This window comes from Bactrocera neohumeralis, chromosome 2 (genome assembly GCF_024586455.1).
Source record: "Bactrocera neohumeralis isolate Rockhampton chromosome 2, APGP_CSIRO_Bneo_wtdbg2-racon-allhic-juicebox.fasta_v2, whole genome shotgun sequence".
Lineage (NCBI taxonomy): Eukaryota > Metazoa > Arthropoda > Insecta > Diptera > Tephritidae > Bactrocera > Bactrocera neohumeralis.
In genome coordinates this window covers 39,947,438-39,972,472 of record NC_065919.1, presented here as the reverse complement: position 1 = coordinate 39,972,472, position 25,035 = coordinate 39,947,438, and the positions used below count along the sequence as shown (strand labels likewise).

Sequence of the window (25,035 nt, the reverse complement as noted above, 5' to 3'; positions counted from 1 at the left end):
ATAAATGATCTGAATGACGAGATATCTGTATACGTACCTAGGCCTTTCGGAGGCTCATATCCTCGCACTCTGTTGTCTCCCCTCTGAACCAACACGTGCTTCTGACGATGTCCATCAGTCCATATCTGAAATATCATCAAGACCTTTCATTTGCATAGAACATTCCTCTAAAGTTCTTATGTCATTCCTTTTAATTTTTAATAGTCGGGATGTGTGGCCCTTCTTCCATTTATGCCTAGTAGTGGGGAAATCTTCTCAATGGGTATAAGAAGATTTCCCCAGTGTAAGGGCTTACTACGCGGTCAGTTGCTTACAGAATAAGGGTGTGTTTCCTATTGAGCAATACTAGTGCCCTCCTACTAGCATTTAAGTTTAGTCCGCCCGATACGGCCTAACTATTTATGCTATTTAATATTGTTGCAATATGCTCGCTCATAATTCCCGTCCTGCTATATGGTGCAGAGGCTTGGACGATGACAGTAACCGATGAGTCGACGTTACGAGTTTTCGAGAGAAAGGTTCTGCGAAAGATTTATGATCCTTTGCGTGTTGGCCATGGCGAATATCGCATTCGATGGAACGATGAGCTGTACGAGATATACGACGACATTGACATAGTTCAGCGAATTAAAAGACAGCGGCTACACTGGCTAGGTCATGTTGTCCGGATGGACGAAAACACTCCAGCTCTGATCAATACCTAATAGAAAAAATTTCGAACTTCCAGTTGTTTTTATACCTTTTATGTATATCGACCAATGTGCGAGTTATTTTACGGAAAAAAGAGCGTGTTTTTCTTATTTGCTTCATTATTAAGGTATTAGTCCAGTTCCTTGTACATTGCAAATTTCGATTACACGCACATTTGGCCCTTTCTTACTTGGTAAGGGGCTATACCAGTATAACGCATAAGAAATTAGGTAGTTTTCGTGAATATTTTCAAAAGAAAGTACTCAATTGAATGTTTCGAACTTCTTTGGACGTAATAAGGTATATTTTTAGCTATATTTTAAGGTTTTTTCTTTACAAAAATATTGAAAAATAGCGGAGTTATGTGCTATCTTCGGAGAAGCCAAAAAAAAGTGACATGATTCCGGCTGAATGTGTAGCTGAAACAAAAAAATTCCAAAATTTTAATAAACTTAGAGATATTTACTACACAATGATCTATAAATTTTGAAAAATTAATAAAATGGCGTAAGTTTGAAAAAAATTTGTTTTTTTAGGTAAAAAATGGTCGTTTTTTAATGCCAAATTGACAATTTTCAACCAATAAAAAAGATCGTAGGTCATTGTAAAGCAAATGTATTCAACACTACTCAGTTTGAAGTCGATAGGTCAATTTCTCGTTGAGTTATGATGTCAGCAATTTTTAAAAACGTCGTTTCGAGAAAAACGCGTTTAAAGTTTAACTTATGCTTCTACCTACGAGCGGTCGCTCTTTAGAACGCTGCCATCCAAAAACTATTCAAGATACGATCTTGTCAATTTCACAGAATATTTTTGGAAATACAAACTATCGAAAAAGCAAAAAAATGTAAAAACTGATATTCGAGGGTAAAAAGATTTATTTCCAAAACTTTTGAAGTTAACCTAGATAGTTCGCTTCGTGAGTAATTGAAAACGTGTCAATATGCTGCCACTTCAATAAAATATGTGCATATTGGCATTTGTGTATCAGTCGTTCATTTAAAACGCATTAACACTTATGTTTAGCAGTTAACACAGAAATAATCGTAAAAACCCAGCTAGAAGAAAATGCATTTAAACTAGCAAACCTCGCTTAATGTTAACAGCACTCGCTAACTCAAATATCAAAAATATTAACATATGCATGTTCTTATTTCTGTAAAAAAACTGAAGAGATTACTGTGAGTATCTTACAATGCTTATACAGTAACGCCCCTCTTAAGGCTGTTTCGCTTTAGCGCTATTTTATTTCAACTCGGAGATCACCCGAAGTCTTTCTAATAATGAGCTCTTGGAATGAGGCTGAGCAAGAAGAAAACAAAATATTGACAGTAGTGATTTCGAAGAAGAGCAAAAGGAACTTTCGAAGGCGTTTGTAAAAGAGTTTGACTGTCATAACCGAATTTATGGACCAATTTGTTAAAAATTATCCAAATTTTGACTGGAGTCTAAAGCAAGGCTGGATTGTTATAGATGCTTTATTCACTGATCAACAATTTCTAACAGAACGCGGAATGAAAACACAAACTACATTACTTGCCTTCTTGAAAAAAATGCAGAAAATTGGAAACACAAAAGAGACTGAATGATCTGATTGACTAAGAATTTTACTGGTTTTAAAAGTTTATTCGTTTATATTATTTTGATTTTTTTTTTTAAATAATTTCTTGGTTTTATTGTTTTTTTACATAAATATTAAATGTAATACCTAACCAATTTTTCTTCCCCTATGGGGTTACATAAGTTGTTTCGCATAGCGCACTAGTTTGATAGAACGAACACTACGAGTTAAGCGGGGCCTTACTGTATCTAAATTATTATATTCATATATGTATGTATACCCGACCAACATTTGGAAGACTATTCGTCGATTTTTTCACGTCCGAGTCGTTTGCGAATTGCGTTGGGAAGCATTTGACGATCATTCTTTTTCCCTAAGAATGCAATTTCTTTATTACTCTATTATTACTCTTCCAAGCAAAGACGTTATAGTATCGTCTATGAACCAAAACACAAAATATGGCAATTGTCAACATATCCTCATGAAAGTCAGTTGGGAATTTCTTGCTCTCGCCGTTCTTGTTGCAAATACATATTGTAAAGAGAGGAAATAAGACAACAATCGGAGAGTCACAGTTTGTGCAGTGAAGAAGTGTGTGAACGAGAATGTTTTTGTTTTCATTATTGTAAATTATATTAGCAAAGCATTTTCGAAACATATCGCTTGGAATAGTAGCCTAAAACAAGTTTTTTCCCAGGCAAGTACTGTAATTTCAACATTAATTTTTTTTTTTTGACACTCTATAAAAAGAACAAATTTATGGTCACATATGTGAAGCATATATATGTAATAACTACGGTTAGTTTTAGGTGATGCACACAACAGTTAAGTGAACAAAACTAGTACATACTTATATTCAGTAGCAACATGGGGGCTCAAATATAAAAATGGCTGCTTCACATTAAGCATTCTTTGAGATATTATATTTCTTCTAAAAATGAGCTCAACCCATTACCATGATGTCTCGGTTTCAACCCGCGTTCCCTTATAAATAGACAAATGGACAGACTACAATATATCAACTCGAAAGATGAATATACAGAATACAAGTATACCCACCAATTTTAGAAATTAAGAACATCCGTTAGATGAACTTTAATATGTGTCTTATGTTGCAAGAGTATAAAAAGTAACAGATTTATCAAAATATTTTGCATAACTTTACTCCATAGATATTGTAGAAGTACTATATGCTCTGTTCCACCCGATCTCCATTCTTCCTTACTTATTTTAATATATGGCTGTACTCAACTTGTATTCATGTGAAAACTCCTATTTAACTAACTAGAACATTATTCTTCACCTCGTGACAATTCCATTAGCGGTCATAAAATATTGAGGAGCTAAGTATCATTTAACTCAAGTGTGGCTATTATTAGCGAGAACATTTAGGTATATTTTAGATATATAGTATGTATACATAGTATATGTTCATATAAAGATAATTATTCGGGAAGCGTGAAAATTATATACATCCTATAAATTGATGCTAATAAAAGGGGTGGAGTATCATACACACACTTACAGTTAAAAATAAAATTTGCTCATTTGAATGTCTAGTGCAAAATACCGCTATGTATTGCAGCAATTAATTAATTTTTTGATTTGTATTTTCATTTAACGTATAGCACTTCAACTTCGTTGACCGATTTCTAAATACGAAGCACAAGATAATTTGTAATTAAATTCAAATTACTTTAAGATTATATTAAAAGTTTAAGATCACGTCATATCATTTCCAAACACAGCTCTTACTTGGCAATTAATCCCTAAATGAACTAAAACCTTAAAAAGTCTTACATTCCCATTCGTACAATTAACTAATCGTCTCATTAATATTTATTTGACGATTAATTTGTTTAAAAAACCTTTTAGTTCATGAAGTCAAATGAAAAATACTCCTGCTTAACTCTGAAGAATTACAATGTTTTTGTTCTTTTTACATAACTCAATCGAACCGAATTCAATTGTTGACACAAACAAAACAGTTTTTTAAATAGCTGTCAAACACTAATTGTCTAGGTCACATTGGGTATGATTGGAAATCCAACAAAATCTGTCAATTTATAACATAAATTTTATATAAAAAAACTAGCTGACCCCGCAGCCGTTGTCCTGCGTGAAATTATGTGTTTTGAAATGAAAAAAAGTTGAAATTATATTGTGTCGAATATGATTTATTTTCGATTTTTCTTCATTTTTTTTTAACGTAGCGGAGCTTAATAAACATAATTTTTTGATTTCTGTTCTGGTGCGTAAAGATACAGAGAAGATTTCCAACTCGTCAACACGCCACATACATAAGTATGTATATCTGGCCGTGTGAAAAACATAACATTTCCCGATTTCCTTGTGTCCTGTTGATTGTCAACGCAAAGGCAATTTTCCCTGGAAATTGTATACGTTTGAACTGAAATGGATGTCCCTAGTATTCGATAACTGCGTCATAATCAGTCGGGTTCCATTTCACAGTTTCGGCGCATGATGATTGCGAAACATAATAATGACAGATCCAACTTTGAGATGCAAATGATGCTGGGGCATACCAAGCCTCTCCAAAGAATTTGGAAATTCCACTGGATACTTTACGGTTTCGTCTTCATTGTCAAGACGATCGATCGATTTATATGAGCGCAAACCTCCCGGAATTTGACTTTGAATCTTCCAGTTTAAGTCATTAACATCGGTAACATGCGCGTGCACTCAAGCAATTGCAGTTACGATAATTTGGTCAATGTTCGGATAAACATTTCGTGATGAGTTCATCTTCCGTTAAAGTGAATTGACAAAAGGGAGGTGAAATTGATATCAAACCACTGGAAGTATCAACCGAAATTTGCCCATTTCCAATTCTCAACGAATACAATGTAAAATGTCATCGGCAATGTCATTTTTTCGTATCCCATAATTAACGCGAATTTGAAGGCTGATATGTCGAAATGATCTTCGCGAAAAGTATGCGAACTTCAGTGGCATGCGAAGTAACTACCGCATTGTCCTTCGTCTGTTTCCAGTGATTATCATGTTCCAGCAAATGCAACTGCTGGCATGCTTCTCAAAAAGTTGCACACACTGTACCATTCACAATACGCAATGACTTAAATGAAGTTGAACCGCGAGACGCACAACAGTCGGAAAACTTTCATGAATTGCAAAAGTAAATATCCTACAAAGCGCTTTATTGCAGTTCACATATCGACCCATTTGATACTGCTGATCTCATATCATTCAAGGCTAATAACCGCTATGTGGCTTTCTTTGGTGACGTACTTGCAAAGGTATTTGATCGATTTCACCAATCTACAATATTCAACATTGACATGAGTTTTGAATGTGAATTAGACAAAAGTGGCGAATATGGTACGATCCATGTGTTGTCAACTTCGATGTGTTGTTAACGTCGATATTCACGCCTCTAAAAGGTAAATGTTCTGCCGTTATCGTCTGGTGAGCGACTCCGATACAGTGAATATCCATCATTTCCCATTTCCGCTTCCGAAAGAAAAGCACATGAGTAGTGTTTCGTGCATTTATTGTCAGACATACAAACCATAGTGGGATTGTAAGTTTCGCAAGGTCCATGAACCATATTGGTTTTCACCACTTCGTATAATTCTGGATCTATCTCTGAATCAGGAATTTCCGCTGAAATGATTTCATCAATTAGATCTGGTGTTATCACCATCCGCATCCAAAGAAGAATGTGTGCGTGCGGCAAACCTCTTTTTTGCTACTCAAAAGAATACATTCAGCATCTAACAGCACCTATATACCATAGGTTGCTTCAAGATAAAGACCATCAAACATCGCAGTTATTGTTTAAAAAGTCGTGCTGTGATATCGTTACGATCGCTAGCTGATTGACGGCGATCCATAATTCCGCACGTATGTTATCGCATTTTGGGAGTACTTCTTGCCTTTCCTTGGGCTGCCATACGTTGATGGCAAAAAGAACGACGACCAATATTAGCGCGACCTCCTCGTGGCTTCGTAACAAATTTCAATCTGCAATTGACCTCTTTGTGTGAAACACACGTAAAGTTTTCACTGAATAATTTTCAATAATTTTTCCTTTGAATAGTCGGAATAAAAAAGCAAGCGACCGCAATTGAACGATTCAAATAATTTACAAATTAAGATATTGAAAAACATAACAAACAAAAATTTAAAAAAATGTGTATGGAAAATGTTACTTTTTGGAATTGTCCAATTTTCCGACTTCTCCTCATGAAAAGTATAAGGTATTTTGTTTCTAAACCTTTCCACAACAAACATCCTCTGAAAATTTCATCAAGATTATTTCAGCCGTTCTCTTAGCGTTACTAACAAACAAACATTTATTCGTTTGTATGGGGAAAAGAAAAGGGCTGTTTTTAGGGGTCTTCCGGAAATTATTCGAATTTTTCTCGCCGTAAAAACCACCTTGCACTTCAACGAACATTTAAGAAAAAGAATTGGCCAAATTGGTCCAGGCGTTATTGAGTTATGCGCGTACATACAGTTTGACGATTCATTTTTATTTATATACATATGTATGTACATATGTACATAGATAAATTAAAACAAGAAAAAACGTTCACTTCGGCTGCACCGAAGGTAATATACCCTTCACAGATTGCATTGGTGCCTTAGAAAATAATTTATACCAAATTTCGTAAATATATCTTGTCAAATGCAAAAGTTTTCCATACAAGAACTTGATTCCGATCGTTCAGTTTGTATGGTAGCTATTTGCTATAGTGGTCCGATATCGGCCGTTCCGACAAATAAGCAGCTTCTTGAAGAGAAAATGACGTTTGCAAAATTTCAAAAGGATATCTTAAAAACTGAGGGACTAGTTCGTGTATATACAGACCGACGGACGGATAGACGGACAGACAGACAGACGGACATGGCTAAATCGACTCAGCTCAACATACTGATCATTTATATATATACTTTATAGGGTCTCCGACGCTTCCTTCTGGGTGTTACAAACTTCGTGACAAACTTAATATACATACCCTGTTCAGGGTATAATTACTCAATTAATAAATGGTGGGAATATGGTAAACAAAAAAAATTAAAATCCGTAGTAAAGGACACTAGGAGGATGGAGTAATGTGTAGAAGTTCACGCAAGTGAGGAAAGTTTTCTGATCGCCATTCACTTGGGTGTGGCCAGAAACGATTCTTTTACATATGGCTCAAGCAGCTCACGTCTTCCGGTTTCAGACCAAGTATCCTCTGGGTAGCCTAAGAACATCCGTTTGGGTGTGGGACCCGCCACGTAAAAAACGCCCCCAATGAAAGGATATCAACTGCCTCGGATGAGAGACCCGCCGGGGGAAGCAGAGGAAGATGAGGATCTCCACTCCATTGGAAGGACCAGGTGGAGAAGGACCTTACTTTGCTAGGAATCTCCAATTGGCGCCACATAGCGAAAAGAAGACACGACTGGCGCGCTGTTGTTAACTCGGCTATAGTCGCGTAAGCGGTGTCTACGCCAATAAAGAAGGAGAAAGGACACTAGTAATTTATCAATTTAAAATAGAAAACGCATTATCATCAGAACAGTTAGGCAGAAAATATATAAATTCTTTTTTACTTATTTCGTTGTTAATAACTGCAGGTTATACTTCTTATCTCTTCTATTTAGTTTTTTAATATTTTTATTTTAATACTTATGGATCGGATTCTTGAGAAATTCTCTGATGTGCAATTATTGCAACTTAAAAAGTCAGCAAACTCAGCTAAGGGAACACACCAAAATATCCCAATTTAAAAATACATATGTGTGCATATCGTTGCAATTCTAATTTCTGTTATATTCGCCTTTCAACATCGTACTTTACTTTACTTTAAGTGCTAGGCTCATCGCTTGAGAAAATATGCATTCCAGCACAATCCATGGTACGAGCATTAAAATATCCGATCATGCTTTTGATACCTTTGCAGAGTTTCTTAAACCCAGAACAGGTTATATTAAAATAATCACGTGGTTTGTAACATTCAGAAGGAAATTTTGGAACCATTCAAAATATATAAAAAAGTAATGAGAGGTCAAGTTCGGGGGTAAACGAACGTTTCATACTCTTGCAACTTACAAAAATCAAAGCCCGGGAAATTTTTTCATGTGCTGGCATAACTACACAATTTTAGAACGCTTGTCCATTTAGTTTCATTAAAATATCACACATTTTGACCAACCTTAATGGTTTTATTGCGGGCAAAGAAAGGCAAGGGCTGGTTGTATTAATTTGATCATTGCTGAGGTATACTCGAGACTATATTTTGAGACAATTTTATATATAATTAATTCTCATTACCTGACATATTCGGCAAACACTTTCGTTGTTCTAAGGAAAATCATTACAGGTAGTACATGAGAGTTGGGGATAGTATTGACTTGATTTGATCTATTCTTGCCAATACTACTACCATACATACAATTAACATGCCACAGACTAATAAAAGGATACTAGGGTTTCATGAAGTCACCATAATTTTTAAAAATTCTGATATTAGTTATATGGGGACTGGGTAAAGTTTTTGCCCAATAAGATCCATTTAATGCACAAAGATACACTGTTATGAGTAAATCACGCTCTCTCATTTTCATTAATAGCTCACATATTGGCAGATATATGCGGTATAAAGTCACCCGGAATTTCGAAAATCTTTATATTAGGTATATGGGACTAAAGGAACTATTGACCGCATTCAAACCATTCGTAACACACAGACATACTATTGTAAGGAGAAAATTCTCTCTGGATTTCAATTCAAGTCAGCCAAAGGTACTGAGGTCCAGATATGCGGTACCTAAGGTCTTGAACAGTTTTTGTACGATTTGAAAATTTTTTGGTGATAAGATGGCATACTTCAAAGGGACTATTCGCGCAAAGTTTTATTATGTTGCATTAATTACTTCTTGATTTGTATACTGAAAAGTGAAATAATAAAATGGAATAATGTAATCCGATTTCTCCCATTTTCACACTGTAATATGAAGGTCAATTTGAGATCAGTCGAGCAGGTCCCGAGGTATGTGATTTTACCTAAAAGTTGACAGTGCCATGCCTATTGTCCAATTTGGAACTCTGCTTCCGTAAAGCCCTCTCACCATCTCGTGAATAAAAATTTATGTCTCTAGCGTATTTAGTTATTAATTTATCGTGGTCTTAGTAGTTTTTATACTTTTCTACTAATCGAAATAAATTTATATATGTACATAATGATCAGTCTGTCCGTTCGTGCAAGCAGTAACTTGAGTAAAATTCGAGATATCGTGATTAAACTTGGTTCTCGTATTCCTTGGCAAAAACAAAGAAAGTGTCATAACTAAGCACTAAATTAAGATATAAAACTAATTCTAATTTGGCAATGGATGACGGTAGCAAGGTGCATGGCCTAGCCCTATAATAAGTTTAATGTACGTATCTCCTAAGCCACTAAAGGTACAAGAAATAGCGCCTAACGCAAATATTATAAGAACTCCTACCGATTTAGCCATGTCCGCCTGTCTGTCGGATTTCTTCATGAAGTTTGGCATAAATTATTGCCTAATGCATCTAGTGCACTTTCCGACCAAAATCGAATTCTGCATATGTGAAGCGGTGCAGTTGAAGTTAACGTTTTTTCTTATTTTTTATTTTGAAATTCAGTTCAGCTATTTTGACCTAGTCCTCTTACAACTTAAAGAATTGAATCATTATTAGAACAAGTAAGGAAGGGCTAAGTTCGGGTGTCACCGAACATTTTATACTCTCGCACGATAAAGTAATAATCAAGATTTCATTATCAGTCATTTACATATTTTTCAAATACCGTATTTGTGTAAAGTTTTATTCCGTTATCATCATTGGTTCCTAATGCACATATTATACAGAGAAGGCATCAGATGGAATTCATAATAGCGTTATATTGGAAGAAGGCGTGGTTGTGAACCGATTTTACCCATATTTTGTACATGTCATCAGGGTGTTAAGAAAATATTACATACCGAATTTCATTGAAATCGGTTGAGTAGTTCCTGAGATATGGTTCTTGGTCCATAAGTGGGCGACGCCACGCCCATTTTCAATTTTTAAAAAAAGGCTGGGTGCAGCTTCCTTCTGCCACTTCTTCCGTAAAATTTAGTGTTTCTGACGTTTTTTGTTAGTCCGTTAACGCACTTTTAGTGATTTTCAACATAACCTTTGTATGGGAGGTGGGCGAGGTTATTATCCGATTTCTTCCATTTTTGAACTGTATACGGTAATGCCTGAAGGAAACGACTCTATAGAGTTTGGTTGATATAGTTATAGTAGTTTCCGAGATATATACAAAAAACTTAGTAGGGGGCGGGGCCACGCCCACTTTTCCAAAAAAATTACGTCTAAATATGCCCCTCCCTAATGCGATCCTTTGTGCCAAATTTCACTTTAATATCTTTATTTATGGCTTAGTTATGACACTTTATAGGTTTTCGGTTTCCGCCATTTTGTGGGCGTGGCAGTGGGCCGATTTTGCCCATCTTCAAACTTAACCTTCTTATGGAGCCAATAAATACGTGTACCAAGTTTCATACCTCAATTTTTACTCAAGTTACAGCTTGCACGGACGGACGGACGGACAGACGGACGGACGGACAGACAGACATCCGGGTTTCAACTCTACTCGTCACCCTGATCACTTTGGTATATATAACCCTATATCTGACTCTTTTAGTTTTAGGACTTACAAACAACCGTTATGTGAACAAAACTATAATACTCTCCTTACCAACTTTGTTGCGAGAGTATAAAAATAATTCAGAACAGCTTATTTTGACGTCAAGAGTAAAAACATTTATGACATTGTATTATTTTTGTGCTAACAACACAACCTTTGATGTATATACATACATATGTACATATGTACCATATCTATATAAAGTTGAATTATGTTCGAAGATTGTAGTATTCCGAAATTATGTTATGTCTGGCGCATATGGAGATTGGGACATCGTTGAATTTTGGCCAAGAGCTCACGAACAAATTCACTGAGGTTGTCTACTCAAAGACAGAATTTTGATTGTTCAGATTGTATGGAAAATATATGTTATAATGATACAGTATCGGCGGTTCGGCCAACATTTTCGTGGAGAGAAGAGGATGGATGCAAAATTCAAATGGATTTCTTAATCGAGGGAATAGTTCGCGTATATACTGACAGGCGGACGGGCAGCTGGACAGATAGACGGAAATCGCTAAATCGATTCAGGTCATCTTTCTTTCTTAGTGTTACAAAGTTCGTAGCGAATTTAATATACCCTGTTCAGGATATAAAAATATCTATGAATGAAGAAATGTCGGCCTGTAACCTTAAACAAACAGACCTTGAAATTATTTGTTACATTGCTTCTAGGTAGTATGACACGAGTTTTGTTATTCTCATTTCTAAATTAAATAAATTTGAGCTCAAATATTTTGCGCAAGCAATTATAAAAGCACTTGTTTCAACAGTGCGCCACGAAGCGAAGTTAGAAAGAGAAGCAAGAAATAAAAAAATATGAGTAAATAATTAATTTTTTTCAATCCATTTCTCACCTTCTTGCTATTCTGTGTCGTATTACCAGACTTTAACGTGCCTAGGATAGTACACTCGTACATAGGAGCGGGAAATTCAGAGGTTTTGACAACTGTTTGAAAGTTCTTATTACCGCATGCCTTGCTTCAAAAGGTGTTCAGAACGTTACTATTAATATAATTTATAATTTTTCCCCCTTTTTTACAGACATGAGGACTCTGATTACTAAACATTCTACGAATTTATTGTTGAAGTGTAATTAACCACCATCGAAACATCAGCAAACGCAAAGACCGTTGCTGCGCTATCAAAAATGAGGGGTAAGTTATTTCTTGAGATTTTTTGATTCACTTTGAGTCATTAGATATTTGACCTTGATGGCTAAAGAAGCGTTTTATAATTGATTTCTTTCGCCCATTCAATCAAATATGTAGTTCGCAAAATACCCCTTCCGTTGCCCAACACGGGGCTGATGCATCGAAAAAGGAACACTTATTACATACGCGTAATTATCGGTGTAGCGCTAATCGTATTCGTACTAATGCAGTTGCATGTCTTTAATTACAGTAAGTACTTAGTTTATGGATAAATGATTTCTTTTTTATACAAACACGAATTTATATTATTTTCATGGAATAAAAGCAAGACGTTCGTAGTTCGTATATTTCAGCAGAAATATTATTTTTTTTATTTTGATTAATAATAATTTATATTTATGCATATATATATGACAATGTGTCCACACAACCCAACAACATTTCTTAAAATTCCGGTTAATATGTACGTATATTTCAAATTTGTAAGTGATCTCAAATTAATCTTGACGACTTTACATCCAAAGTTTCTCAAAACATCTGTATTGACCACAAGTCCGAGCTAAAAGGTAGTTATTGTCAGCTATACGTATGTTTATCGTGAAGCTATAATGAAAGAGTAACTCTTCCGAGAGAACAGGAACCACTTTTACATTTATCAACAACACCGTGGGGTTACTCAGCACGGCTACGCAATCTCAATTGGTAAAAAGTGGTGGCTTTTTAAGATTATAGGCGAATAGGGTCTACATATTACGTAAGGCGACTAGTGTTAATCTATTAGTTCTGACTGCTATTAGAGGGTTTTATATTAATTATCAGAATGATTACTTTGCGTAGTAAAAATGCGGTTTTAAAATTTGTAAAATGTTGTCGAAATTTCAGCATATTCGCCCCTTGTTAAACTTATAAACTACACGAATTTGTTTATTATTCGAAATGAATTATAATGATAATTAAGATACTAATTGCTTTCGTATTTTTCACATTTTCGCTCACCAGCGGATTCTCGTGAAATGTCGATGATTGGTGAACCAACAAATGACTCAATCGACGCGATGCTCTCCATGGTGCCCTCTGTGCTGCATAAGTTCTTAACGCCCAAATCGAGAAATCAAACAGCCGCAGCTCACAGTAAGCTAACAAAGAAACTTGCCTTCATACATACATATATTTTCCTTATTCTTTATTTTTTAAATCACAGTGCAGCACAATAGCACCAGTGGTGGCAGGTATAACGGCTCCTACACGGATTACTATCATCCGCCGAATATTACGGAGATAAAGCAACAAATCGCGAAATACAATGAACTGCAAATAGTTTTAAATGAGGACACTTATGGTCCCCTACAAAATGATTCTGTGATAATCGTAGTACAGGTAAAAATCACTAAAAAATATTTATATAAGTAAAGTGTTAGAATATTCAGAGTAAACTATGTATATTATGGATTAGTGCATCTATGTATCAAGCAAAAAAACTACTGCAGATATAATTAAATAAATTCATATTTTTCTCAATTCAGGTGCATACACGTATAACTTATTTACGCCATTTGATCGTTAGTTTGGCGCAGGCTAAAGATATTTCCAAGACTCTATTAATATTCTCCCACGACTATTACGATGATGACATCAATGATTTGGTGCAAACAATCGACTTTTGTAAAGTGATACAGGTAACACAATTTTTCAATCAAATAAAAACAAGAAGCCATAAGGCCATCAAGGATTAGATATTTTTAATAATATTTAACATTTATATATTCACAGATATTTTATCCTTACTCAATACAAACACATCCGAATGAGTTTCCCGGCGTCGATCCAAACGATTGTCCGCGGGATATGAAAAAGGATCAGTGAGTGTCAAAATTTGTACAAACTAACATTTTTATATATCCACGCTATTTTCTTAGTAATATTATCACCTTCTTCATAAATAGAGCTATAATACGTAAGTGCAATAATGCGCTATATCCCGATCTATACGGGCATTATAGGGAAGCGAAGTTCACGCAGACCAAGCATCATTGGTGGTGGAAGGCGAATCGTGTGTTCGATCAATTAGATGTGACCCGTTATCATACTGGTCAGTTGTGTTTTAATATTGTCAAAAAAATATAAACAAATTTATAAAAAGTATAAACGTTTACAGGTCTGGTTTTGTTCCTAGAGGAAGATCATTATGTAGCCGAAGATTTTCTTTATCTGCTCGAAATGATGCAATCGTCGGTCGGCAGTCTGTGTCCGCAGTGCGATATACTCTCATTGGGCACATATTTAAAAACATTCAATTACTACACCTACAACAGCAAAGTAAGTCTCATATATATACATACATATATTATATAATCAAACTATTTTGAAAAAGTGATAATTTCTAACAGCTGAAGTTTATTTTGTATATCACAAGGGTGCTTAACAATGATTTTTGCCAAAGACTATTTAGATATTAACATAATAAAAACAAGAGAACGCTATAAATCAATGCTTTCGAACTGCTTTTGTGCTCATTAACCTATTTCTCTCTCTTTCTCTCTTTTTTTACTGTTACAAACATATTTTCGTTTGAACTTCCTTCACATCACTACGCTACAAAATTGTCCCAATTAATTTGTTTATTTTTATTTACTGAACCATTTAAATTGTGGTAATGTTCTTTCATGGCGACAGACTAATAAGAAATCCCCTAGCAGCCAATATGCTTCCTCGCTGCTCACTTCCAGCAATTTATTAGGATATAATCGCAATAAAAATAGAAATTCACTGCAAATGTCATCGCACGCATCGTCATCGTCATCGTCCACCTCAGCTGCGAATAGTTTTAATAAAAAGTATTTTAACGAAAATAATAAAGACAAAGTGTATGTGGGTGATACAGCCACCAACACCAACGCACACATCACTAACAACCATAATACCATAACCACTTCCACCACAACCACAACAGATAAAAGCGCCGCACAGCAATCGTGGAGTTATCACGTGCTACCATCACTATATTCTATCTATCAGAAGGTAGTTAAGCTAATAAAAATAGCTACAAATTAACCTAGCTATGTACTCGCATGTGTAACTCCGTTCATTTATTTATTGTCTACTATTACTTATTTCAGTAATCGATATTGCTCGTTTGTAATTTAATATTCGTACTGCATTCATTTCTATTTTGATTTGTACGTTTATTAGTGTAAATAATTTGTAGTTTGTGGCATGCGAGCTTGTCTTGCGTATTGTCTTCTTATCAGTTTATTTAGATTTGAATCGCTGTTATATTATAATAATTATACCAGTCTCTTTATATGTAGTTCTATTGGTTAGTTGCACGCAACATTGTCATATTGTCTATATGTCATGTTTTAGGTTGTAGTGCCGTTGTAATTAGCATTTAAAGAGTATTGGATTGCTTGACGTCATATTAATTGACATCATTAATATTTCGACGACATTCATTTTGACCTTTTACCCAAATGACACATATGAAGGAAGCCAGGAAGCACAAATAAAAAAACTGTAACGGTTGGCTGCATGTGTCAGCTCACCTAACACACAAGAATAGACAACTGACAACTAATATTTTTGTGCGTTATATTACGCATTTGTCATTAATATTTTGGAATTACATACGAATGCAAACAATTTTTACTTCTGATACGACCTTCACAGTTGTGTTTCTTTTAGTAATTATAGGTAACCAGAACTAGATCCGAAAACGTAGCCAACGGTTTACATCAAACAGAAAACGTTTTTCTACGTTTGATGTAGATAACCTTAAAGATATAAACAATGTATTATATGAAGATCGTTATTTTGATTTTGATCAGTCATTTTGAATGGCGTCTATAATAGTGGTTCGATCTGAACAATATATCGGAAGTTTGTAGCGCTGCCTTGGACAATAATCTAGGACAAATTTCGTAAAGATAATTTTCATAAAGCTTTCCATAGAAAAACCTTACCTGTCAGTTTGAATCACAGTTATATGATGGCAGTGTTGTCTTGAACAATAAACTATACAACGTTTCTTAAAGATAGTTTGTCTTAAAAAATATCAACTTCATTTTGATCGTTCGGTTTGTATTAAAGCTATATGCTATGGTGATCCAATATCAGCCGTTTCGATAAATGAGCAGCTTCTTGGCCGAAAAAGGAAAAAAATTAAAGGACTAGCACAGAGTTCAGCATTGATCACATTGATCATTTATTTATGTTTATATATGTACATATATTATTAGATATATTTATATACACAGATACTCGTATTAGATATATTATATACATAAATAAATATATAAAAAGATAGAGAGAGATCCTCTTTACATACAAATAAATAGAATATCTGAATCATGTTTTCAATTTTGAAAATCAAATGAAAAGTCAATGTATCACCTCGAATGCTAATTGTTGTGCTAATTAAAAATAAGATTAAGAACCCATATATGTATATATATAACCTTACAAAATCCATGCATATTAATATACAAGTACATACATATACATATGTATGTTGTTATAACGCATCGTAAAATCATAAAATCACAAATTTTTACACTTTTTTAAAAAAAATATTGTTACGTACAAAAATTAGTTCACTCAACTATAATTCTCAACGCTGTGTTTTCGGAACCCCTTAGTATATAATGTCACTTTATCATACCATCATTAAACCCCATTTTATTGTTATTATTTTATTATTCTACTTTATATACCCTATCATTTACTGCTGAATTCAATCTCATTCATCAAACGCTTTTGCCTTAGTAATTATGATAGAAATCTTTCCTGCGAGTTTTCTAATTTTTATGTGTGTTAATGTTTATTGGTGTGTTTAATACTTGCTTGTAATTTATCTAATAAAATGAAAATGTGCAACAGGCATATGCATATGTTAATATATTTTTATGTACTTTAATTGTTTAGATTGTTTACCGAATGTCTCATATGTCAAAACCACCAACACAAAATAGGTTCCGTGAGGTATCTAATAATTCGTATTTTATACTTACAAGTACCGAGCTTGCTCTAGCCAAAGCTAAATTTAATATAATATAATCTTTAGTTTGCAGACTTCACTGTACATAGTTTTCGAAAGAGTTGATAAGTAAACTACTCATATAGTCAGCATATTTGCTAGATACTTATTACTACTTGTTAACCTTGTTCTGGTTCTGTGTAGCCTTACAATCAGTAATTTTTAAGTGTATATCGTTCATTTGCTACAAGGCGTCGAATCAAAAACTCGATAAAATGTATTAAAAATATCTAAAGAGTATGCTCTGGAGATTCCAAGTGTAGCCAAGATCTTCTTCCCCTAGTCTTTCCAACAGATTGAAGGTCTTCCTCTTCCTATGCTTCGTCCATACTTCTGCACCATATAGCAAGACGGGGATGATGAGTGACTTATAGAGTTTTGTTTTTGTTCATCCAGAGAGGTCTCAACTTCTGAGTTTCCTACTCAGTCCGAATAAGCAGCTGTTGGCGAGAGTTATTCTGTGTTGGATTTCAAGATTGACATTTGGTGTTAATACTGGTTCCAAGATAATTGAAATTATCTACGACTTCATGTTATCACTATATACAGTGATATGCGAGCCTAGTCGCGAGTACGACGACTGTTTGTTTTCCTTCCTTATCCAGTCTGGAGAAAGCAGAACTAACAGCGCTGTTATTGAGGCTAATGATATCAATGTCATCAGCGTACGCCAGCAGCTGTACACTCTTATAGAAGATTGTACCTTCTTTATTCACAACTTCGGCTCGTATCGAATTTTCTCCATGAGTAGAATGAAGAAGTCGCACGGTGGGTAGTCACCTAGTCTGACACCGCATTTGGTATCGAACTGCTCGGAGCGGTCCTTCCTGACCCTGACGGAGCTTTTGATATTGTTCAACGTCAGTTTACATATGTCATATGTCATAAGTGTCCTCTGAATAGCCAAAAAATCATCCGTTTGAAGTCGAGCTAAAGTGAGAAGGCGAAATATCCCCTCTCCAGTATTGTGCGCTGGGTTTAGAACCCGCCAAGTAGAAAACACCCCCAATGAAAAAATACTATAGTATATCACTACGCATATAATTAAAATAAATTCAATTATTTTATAACTTAATACCTTTTATATATATTTATATGACTTATATTTTACCGAAGAAATGTTAAACCCAGGGGAACCGATTATTATCTGAATAGCTTGATATGAATATGACGATGTATGTATAGCTATGACCGCGTCTTGATTATTTTTGTATGTCAGCAAATGAGCAAGGTGTACACAAGGCTTCTTATTTTCATGATAGCACGCCCACTAGTCAGCAAAACAGAACATAAACTATATATATTTATCCACATAGTTCTAGCAGAAGTATAACTCTTTACCATCGGCTTTGCAGTTTGGTCGTTTTAGTGTTCATTACGCTCTAGCAAATTTCTACTAAAACAGTTTGCCCTTTCCTTTGATTGATTCAGACTTCTCGGACTTCTTAGAGTAATCACAATATATACAGAATCGTGTAAATCAAGCCACTATATTTCGAATTTAGGCATACTATATTGAGATATCTCAACTAGGTTGGCAATACTACATTTCTCTATCATATGATGAAGTCTTCATGAGAACTTATCCTGAATAAAATTAATAAACTTTTTGCAAATGAGATTTTTAGCGATTTTAAATACTTTTATGGGAAATTTATCTGACTAAAACCAAACCTGGTTATTTTGTTGTAACAAAAGAAAAGGTACCCAAAATACGTTGAAGTGTTACTGAGTCTATCCCGGTTACGTAACCGCTTGTGTGAATTCATAGAAGATATTATGAATGGATTCTAGTCACTCCCAAATCAGTTTTTATTCGGAAAATTTGGAGAAACGTGAATATTGTAACGCAAATATGTTACCTCTATTGAAAATTTCTTCGTATTAAATAAATTAAAAGTCCGAAAAATTAAATAACATAATAAAACAGAACGTTGTAAATATATATTTCCTAAGTATTTTTTTATTAATGTCTCCTTTTTCATCGTGAATCACAAACTGATGTGATGTAAGATTTAAGCTTTAAGGCTGCATGATTCACCTCTTTTGCATTCTTATTTATATAAACTTTGCATCCAATTCCATCGTAATTAGTTAAAGCTTCGTTCAAAATATATACATATGTATGTAATTGAAAGACATTAAGTAAATACCTGTACATACATACCCGATGCTATATAGGCCTACACACCTAGAAAGTTACGCTTCTCCTATCGTACAACTATTTTGAATAATAATCTGAGCTGTTTTTATTTTTGTCTCTTCACGAAGGTCGAAGTGATGCCCTGGATAAGCAGTAAGCACAACATGGGTTTCGCTTTCAATCGCAGCACTTGGTCGACCATACGAAAGTGTGCGCAACATTTCTGTTTTTATGATGACTACAATTGGGACTGGTCGCTGCATTATGTCTCCCAGCAGTGTTTGCAGAAGAAACTGCACGCGATGATCGTCAAAGGTCCCAGAGTCTTCCATATTGGCGAATGGTAGGCGGTTGTTTAATAAAAATAAGTTTAATATAAAAAAAAACATTCATATATCGCACATTTCCTGCACCAATTAAAAATCTCCATTTGTATTTTCACTTGCAGCGGTGTCCATCACAAGAAGAAGAATTGTGAGTCCAATCAAGTGATAGCGAAGGTGCAACAAGTCTTACGTATAGCTCGTAAGTCCAAACAGCTTTTCCCACGCAGCTTATCGCTGACAGCGGCGAGTTTAGTGAAGAAAACCAAATTGCGAAAAGGTAACGGCGGTTGGGGCGATCGTCGGGATCACCAGTTATGTATGAACATGACTAAATCAATGCATGAAAGTTGAATTCAAACCAAATAACCAGAAAAACGCAGAATTAGCAAAATTTATACACAAACATATACACAAAATAATCGCAAAGAATCACCAAAAATTATACCGTTTGGAACGGGTAGTAAATTAGAGACTTTTTAACTAATTAGATTATATCTAGAACAGTTTTTCGGACCACTGTAAGAGAACTAAACTAATTTGAAGGTTAGGTTTTCCTTTTTCGTAGCAATATTCACATATCTAGCTGTAATGTTAACTTTATTCACGACTTCAAAAAATCTCATTAATTTTATTATCAATACGATGGCAATAACAGTTTTTATCATTTCACACTTCTAGTAGGTGCCATGCATAAAAGTAACTTTTTTTATTGTTTAAATACCTTTAGTTGAGAAATATTACGAAATTTTAAATATGTAGAATGATTATTTAAACGCCATACTTTCTGATTAATATAAATAATTTTTTTCCATTTCTGCAGTCGCACAGATCTAAAATTTTATTTTGGTTATAGCTGTTTAAGTTTCTATAACATTTATTATGGGAGACATGTCCATATATCCGATATATATATTTTTCCCCTTTCGCTTAATTTCTAAACACTTTTATTTTTTTTTTCTTAATGAATATGTCGCTAATATCGTGTAGCTTTTTAAATAAAAAAAATTGGAGTTAAAGAAGCAGAATTATAATGATTTTAAGCTTTTATGCATTCGTTTACTAGATTATTTGTTTATTGTTGTTATTTATTTTCTTTTTTTGGAAGAACAATTGAATATTAGTATAGAAAATATATAAAAAAAAAACAATTCTCATGCCCTTCAATCACAAAAACCGTTAAACTACTTTATAAATACGCATTTTTTAAATCTACCTGTCATTCTGGAATTTTTGTTTTGTTTTACTAATAAAAATGTACTATTAAACAATTATTTAGTTCTATTTTATTTTGTTTTACTAATATTGTTTTCGTTTTTAGCTTTTTTAATTGCATTTATTTTTATGTTTATGTTATATTTCACTTATCTCACTTTTAATGAAATGCATTTGTAACTAAAAATGTGGGTTTTAGGTTTTTTGAGCAGAAGGTTATTCTACAAATTGTTTGTAATATTCCAACATAGTTCGTACTAAGGAACTAATGATTTTTGTTTAATAATGAACTACTTTTTGTAAATGTTTAACAATATCTAGCAACAACTTATTAGCCATTCAGTTTGATCTTTTCATCTTTCAACTTCTCGGTGCAAAACATACAGAGTTGTATTTACTCAAATTTTTTAAACACTTTCGTGCAATATAAAATGAGTGATATGATTTCGATGTATGTAAATGTATTACTAGACTAAAAACAATATAGAGTCAATATATATATATATATTAATTAACATTCTGGAGTGTTTGATGAATTTTCGATGAACTACGCCATATCTTGATTCAAGGCCTTTTGTTGAAATCGCTTCTGAATCAGACTAAAGTCTCATAAGCCAGCAATTTTAGTGTGACTATCTACGATTCTGGAGTGTTCTGAAATAAAAAATTAATATACATATGTCCATAAAATAATATTATCTACTTATCACAATTTCTTTGGGCAGCGGTGCTAACATAAAAAAACATTATTTTGCTTTATAATTTACTTTAATACATAGCGTAAACATATTTTTAGTAGATATTATAGTTGTTGCTGGAAATTTGATTTTTAAATTTCGGTCACATCTGCTTCCAAGATTAGCTAACCTCTACGAAATGTATAGTCATACGTTTTTACATACATCCTACATACATATTTATGAATGACATTTGTTTTTTACTGTAGCAGGAGTAATACTATAAGCTCACCTAACATATGTACGGCATACTCTGTCGTTTGTTCAAAAATATATCAGTAGATTAAATAATAACCAAATATGTATGACGTGTAGCTATGGTAAATATAACCTAATACTACGAAATTCCAAACGAATTAACTTATATGATTAGTGAAGCTCTTTTGGTCTCTAGAGACCCACCAAAAACTGTTATTAATTAAAATGGCAATAATATATGTATGTTTTTATCCACACAAGACAAATATCTAGAATTTAAAGGTGCATAAACATATATATATATTTTATATATATACACTTTGTACATTACTAATAATAAATATTTAACTGGTTTATAAACATTCACAAATGCTTTTGTGCGTTCGTATGATGGCAGCCAATAAATTTAGTAAAGTTCCCAGTTCTGAGGCAAAATAGAGGTTAGGTACAACATAAGAAAATGCGAAATAGTGGCACTGAAAAAAGTCTAGTCATTTATGTATACATAAATTAATATATACCAATAAGCATAACGAATAAATAAGAGTGAAGAAACCAATAAAATTAAGCCAAACCCATCTTATTCTCATAAATTAGCTATAGGCAATAGAAGGTTTTAAGGATTTGACTAGACATATACATACACAAAAAATTGTAATGCAAAAACTCACATTATAAATTAAGTTTCCGTCCAGATATAAAACATCACGTTTACGTTTTGAATAAAACATGTTCGCAAAAAAATGCACATTTTCACTGAACAATCCCCGGAGTACTCTTATTGCTTACTTATTTTGAATTATATATGCATGTGTGTGTACCTAAGTAGAATATTTTCTTGCACTAAGCGGAAGTTCCTTTCAACAAACTCAGTCACCAAATTTTTGAATTCAATTTAGGACATCGGTTTTGACTAGTCAACATCTCTTCATTAGGGTGTGCGCATAGAAACGAAAACGATCAAAACAAACAGACACTAATTTATTAATGTAGCATAAAATAGTTAATTTAAGTATTTATCAATTATTATCTACTAAATGATTAAAGCGAGCAGCGAAGGCGCAACTTAGTTGTTAGAGATCATAAACTAACGCAATATTTTTTTACTATACATGAAATTAAAATAATAACCTATATTATATTAGTGTAAGCAAACTTGTACATTTGTTATCATTTTACCATTATTGTTATGAAAATTTGTTTATTAAATCGTAAAAACGTACAAATAACCACGTATTGCTTATAATAGATCGATAACGAACAAAAATTAAAATTATAAAAATCAAATAACGGTGTTTTATTTGTTTGAGTTTATTTTCTGCAGATCGATTGACGGTCAGATCATACGCTAATTAGCAGAGATTCTTGTTAAAGTTTCTATGAGGCTTCTAAGGCCGGAAAAACTAGAGCTCTTTAGAACTTGTGTATGTGATACATCGGATTTGCGGAAGTCTAATGGAATATAATTAGCGATATACATATATACATATACTACATATTCTTTTCGAATGGCTATACTAAAACCATTTTTTCCTCACACTCCATTTTCTAAAATATTTATATTATATTATGAATATTTGTATACATATTTGCAAATTACTTACCAAAAGATGAAATTAAATTTTTTAAATATACACAAAAAAATATGAAAGACGTTCTCATGCTGTTTCTTGCTAATTTTGGGTTGGTAAAACCGAAAATGATAGTAAAAATGTTTTAACATGTAGGATTTATTGTATTTAGGTCAATAGGAAGTAGGGGTCAATCCACCACCTTTACTAAAAAACATATTTGTGGTGTAGTGTTATTATTTATAACAATGCAGCGTTTGGATACAATCATTACAATTAGAAAAATTACTCATTCGTTCGTTGTTCGTGGTTGTGTACGGTTGATTTTTTCATATCGAGCGCACATATACTTACGTACTCGGTGCATAACTTCTCGTTACTTGGTGTACGCGCAATTTAACCTAGCTTTGACATTTTGAGCTTCAATTCGTTACACTTTCCACGTGTTTTTTATACTTTTCATTATAAAGTCAAATCCACATTTTAATCGGGTAAGAACGTAAATTCTTTCGCAATGCCCCCTGGCTGGGGGATAATAGGTTTGCACTATTATCCCCGGGTCCTAAAAACAAGAGGAAAAAGCCAGAAAATTCAACGCTGGAATTCTTCCCGGAATTACCTATTTCTAAGAAGGATGATCCCAAGTACCTCGTAATCAAATCACAGGACGCCAGAAAACCTATTGCATTAACAAAATCACATCGCTTCGTGACGGCAGCCTACTTCTTTTGGTCAAGAACCAAAAAATCGCTGACAAATTTTTACAAACCAAACATCTTCCCGGAGCTGGTGCTGTTGAGATATCTCTTCAAAACTCTCTGAACTCAGTAAAGGGTACAATTTACGCTCCATTTATCTATCAGCTTGCTGATGACGAAATAATTGATGGTCTAAAAGATCAAGGAGTATCCGATGTTCATAAATTTACCAAGATAAACAATGGTGATCGTGTACCTACTGGTGCTTTATTATTAACTTTTGACAAATATACTTTACCTAGTCGTATTGAAGTTGCCTGGTATACCCTCGATATTCGTCCCTACTATCCTAATCCCATGCGCTGCAAGAATTGTCAGTTGCTGGGTCATACTGCTAAGCGATGTAATAAGACCCCATCTTGTGATATCTGCAACCTACCCCCAAATCATACCCCTCCCACTGAATGCTCTAGAGTCAAATGTGCTAACTGCTATGGTGAACACCCTTCTTCCCTTAACGCCTGTCCAAAATTTGTCCAGTCTAAAGAGATACTTAAAATTAAAACTATCCACAAGTGTTCTATGCGTGAAGCGATCAATTTATGCAAATCTCTAATGCCTTCTACTCCCTCACCATTCTCTTATGCTAATGTAACAGCTTCCAATAACAATACTTACTCAAAAAAATACGTCAACATCGAAAAAACTTCAAACACTAATGATTCTAATGACAACATTAAAGCTACAACTCACAACAACTACACAAATAATGATTCATCCCTACCAACATAGACTCAATCCATGATGATTGCCCCGAAACCCCTTCACCCTCCGTTTCTTCCCTATACAATTCTCTTTCTCCATCCTTCTCACCCCTTTCCAGAACTGCTTCTCCTACCACTATAACCCGTTCCACAACTTCACCTGTACCCTCCTGCCATCCACAATCACATACCCAAGTATCCATAGATACGTAATTCTAGATATTAAATTCCAATTAAAACTTACATTTTTCACACA

The 25,035-nt window shown here is 34.0% G+C and overlaps 1 protein-coding gene across 6 annotated transcripts in view; it reads left to right on the top strand.

The window, feature by feature from the left end:
* Nucleotides 1-22,792, top strand: part of LOC126750980 (alpha-1,6-mannosyl-glycoprotein 2-beta-N-acetylglucosaminyltransferase) — a 40,857-nt gene extending 18,065 nt beyond the window's left edge. Inside the window, exons 2-13 of one of the 6 annotated variants that reach the window (XR_007665836.1) lie at nucleotides 11,989-12,101; nucleotides 12,216-12,347; nucleotides 13,098-13,229; nucleotides 13,300-13,475; nucleotides 13,622-13,774; nucleotides 13,869-13,957; nucleotides 14,015-14,187; nucleotides 14,254-14,414; nucleotides 14,772-15,116; nucleotides 19,402-19,616; nucleotides 19,722-22,131; nucleotides 22,162-22,792. Coding sequence is in view for 5 of the 6 variants with exons in the window: in XM_050460865.1 (XP_050316822.1) it covers nucleotides 12,095-12,101; nucleotides 12,216-12,347; nucleotides 13,098-13,229; nucleotides 13,300-13,475; nucleotides 13,622-13,774; nucleotides 13,869-13,957; nucleotides 14,015-14,187; nucleotides 14,254-14,414; nucleotides 14,772-15,116; nucleotides 19,402-19,616; nucleotides 19,722-19,950 (1,812 nt within the window). In the remaining variant the exon portion in view is untranslated. Of the gene's footprint in view, nucleotides 1-11,988; nucleotides 12,102-12,215; nucleotides 12,348-13,097; nucleotides 13,230-13,299; nucleotides 13,476-13,621; nucleotides 13,775-13,868; nucleotides 13,958-14,014; nucleotides 14,188-14,253; nucleotides 14,415-14,771; nucleotides 15,117-17,018; nucleotides 17,076-19,401; nucleotides 19,617-19,721 lie in introns of all 6 variants that reach the window. The other 5 variants (XM_050460878.1, XM_050460886.1, XM_050460865.1 and 2 more) reach the window with 5 other exon arrangements.
* Nucleotides 22,793-25,035: the final 2,243 nt, after the last annotated feature.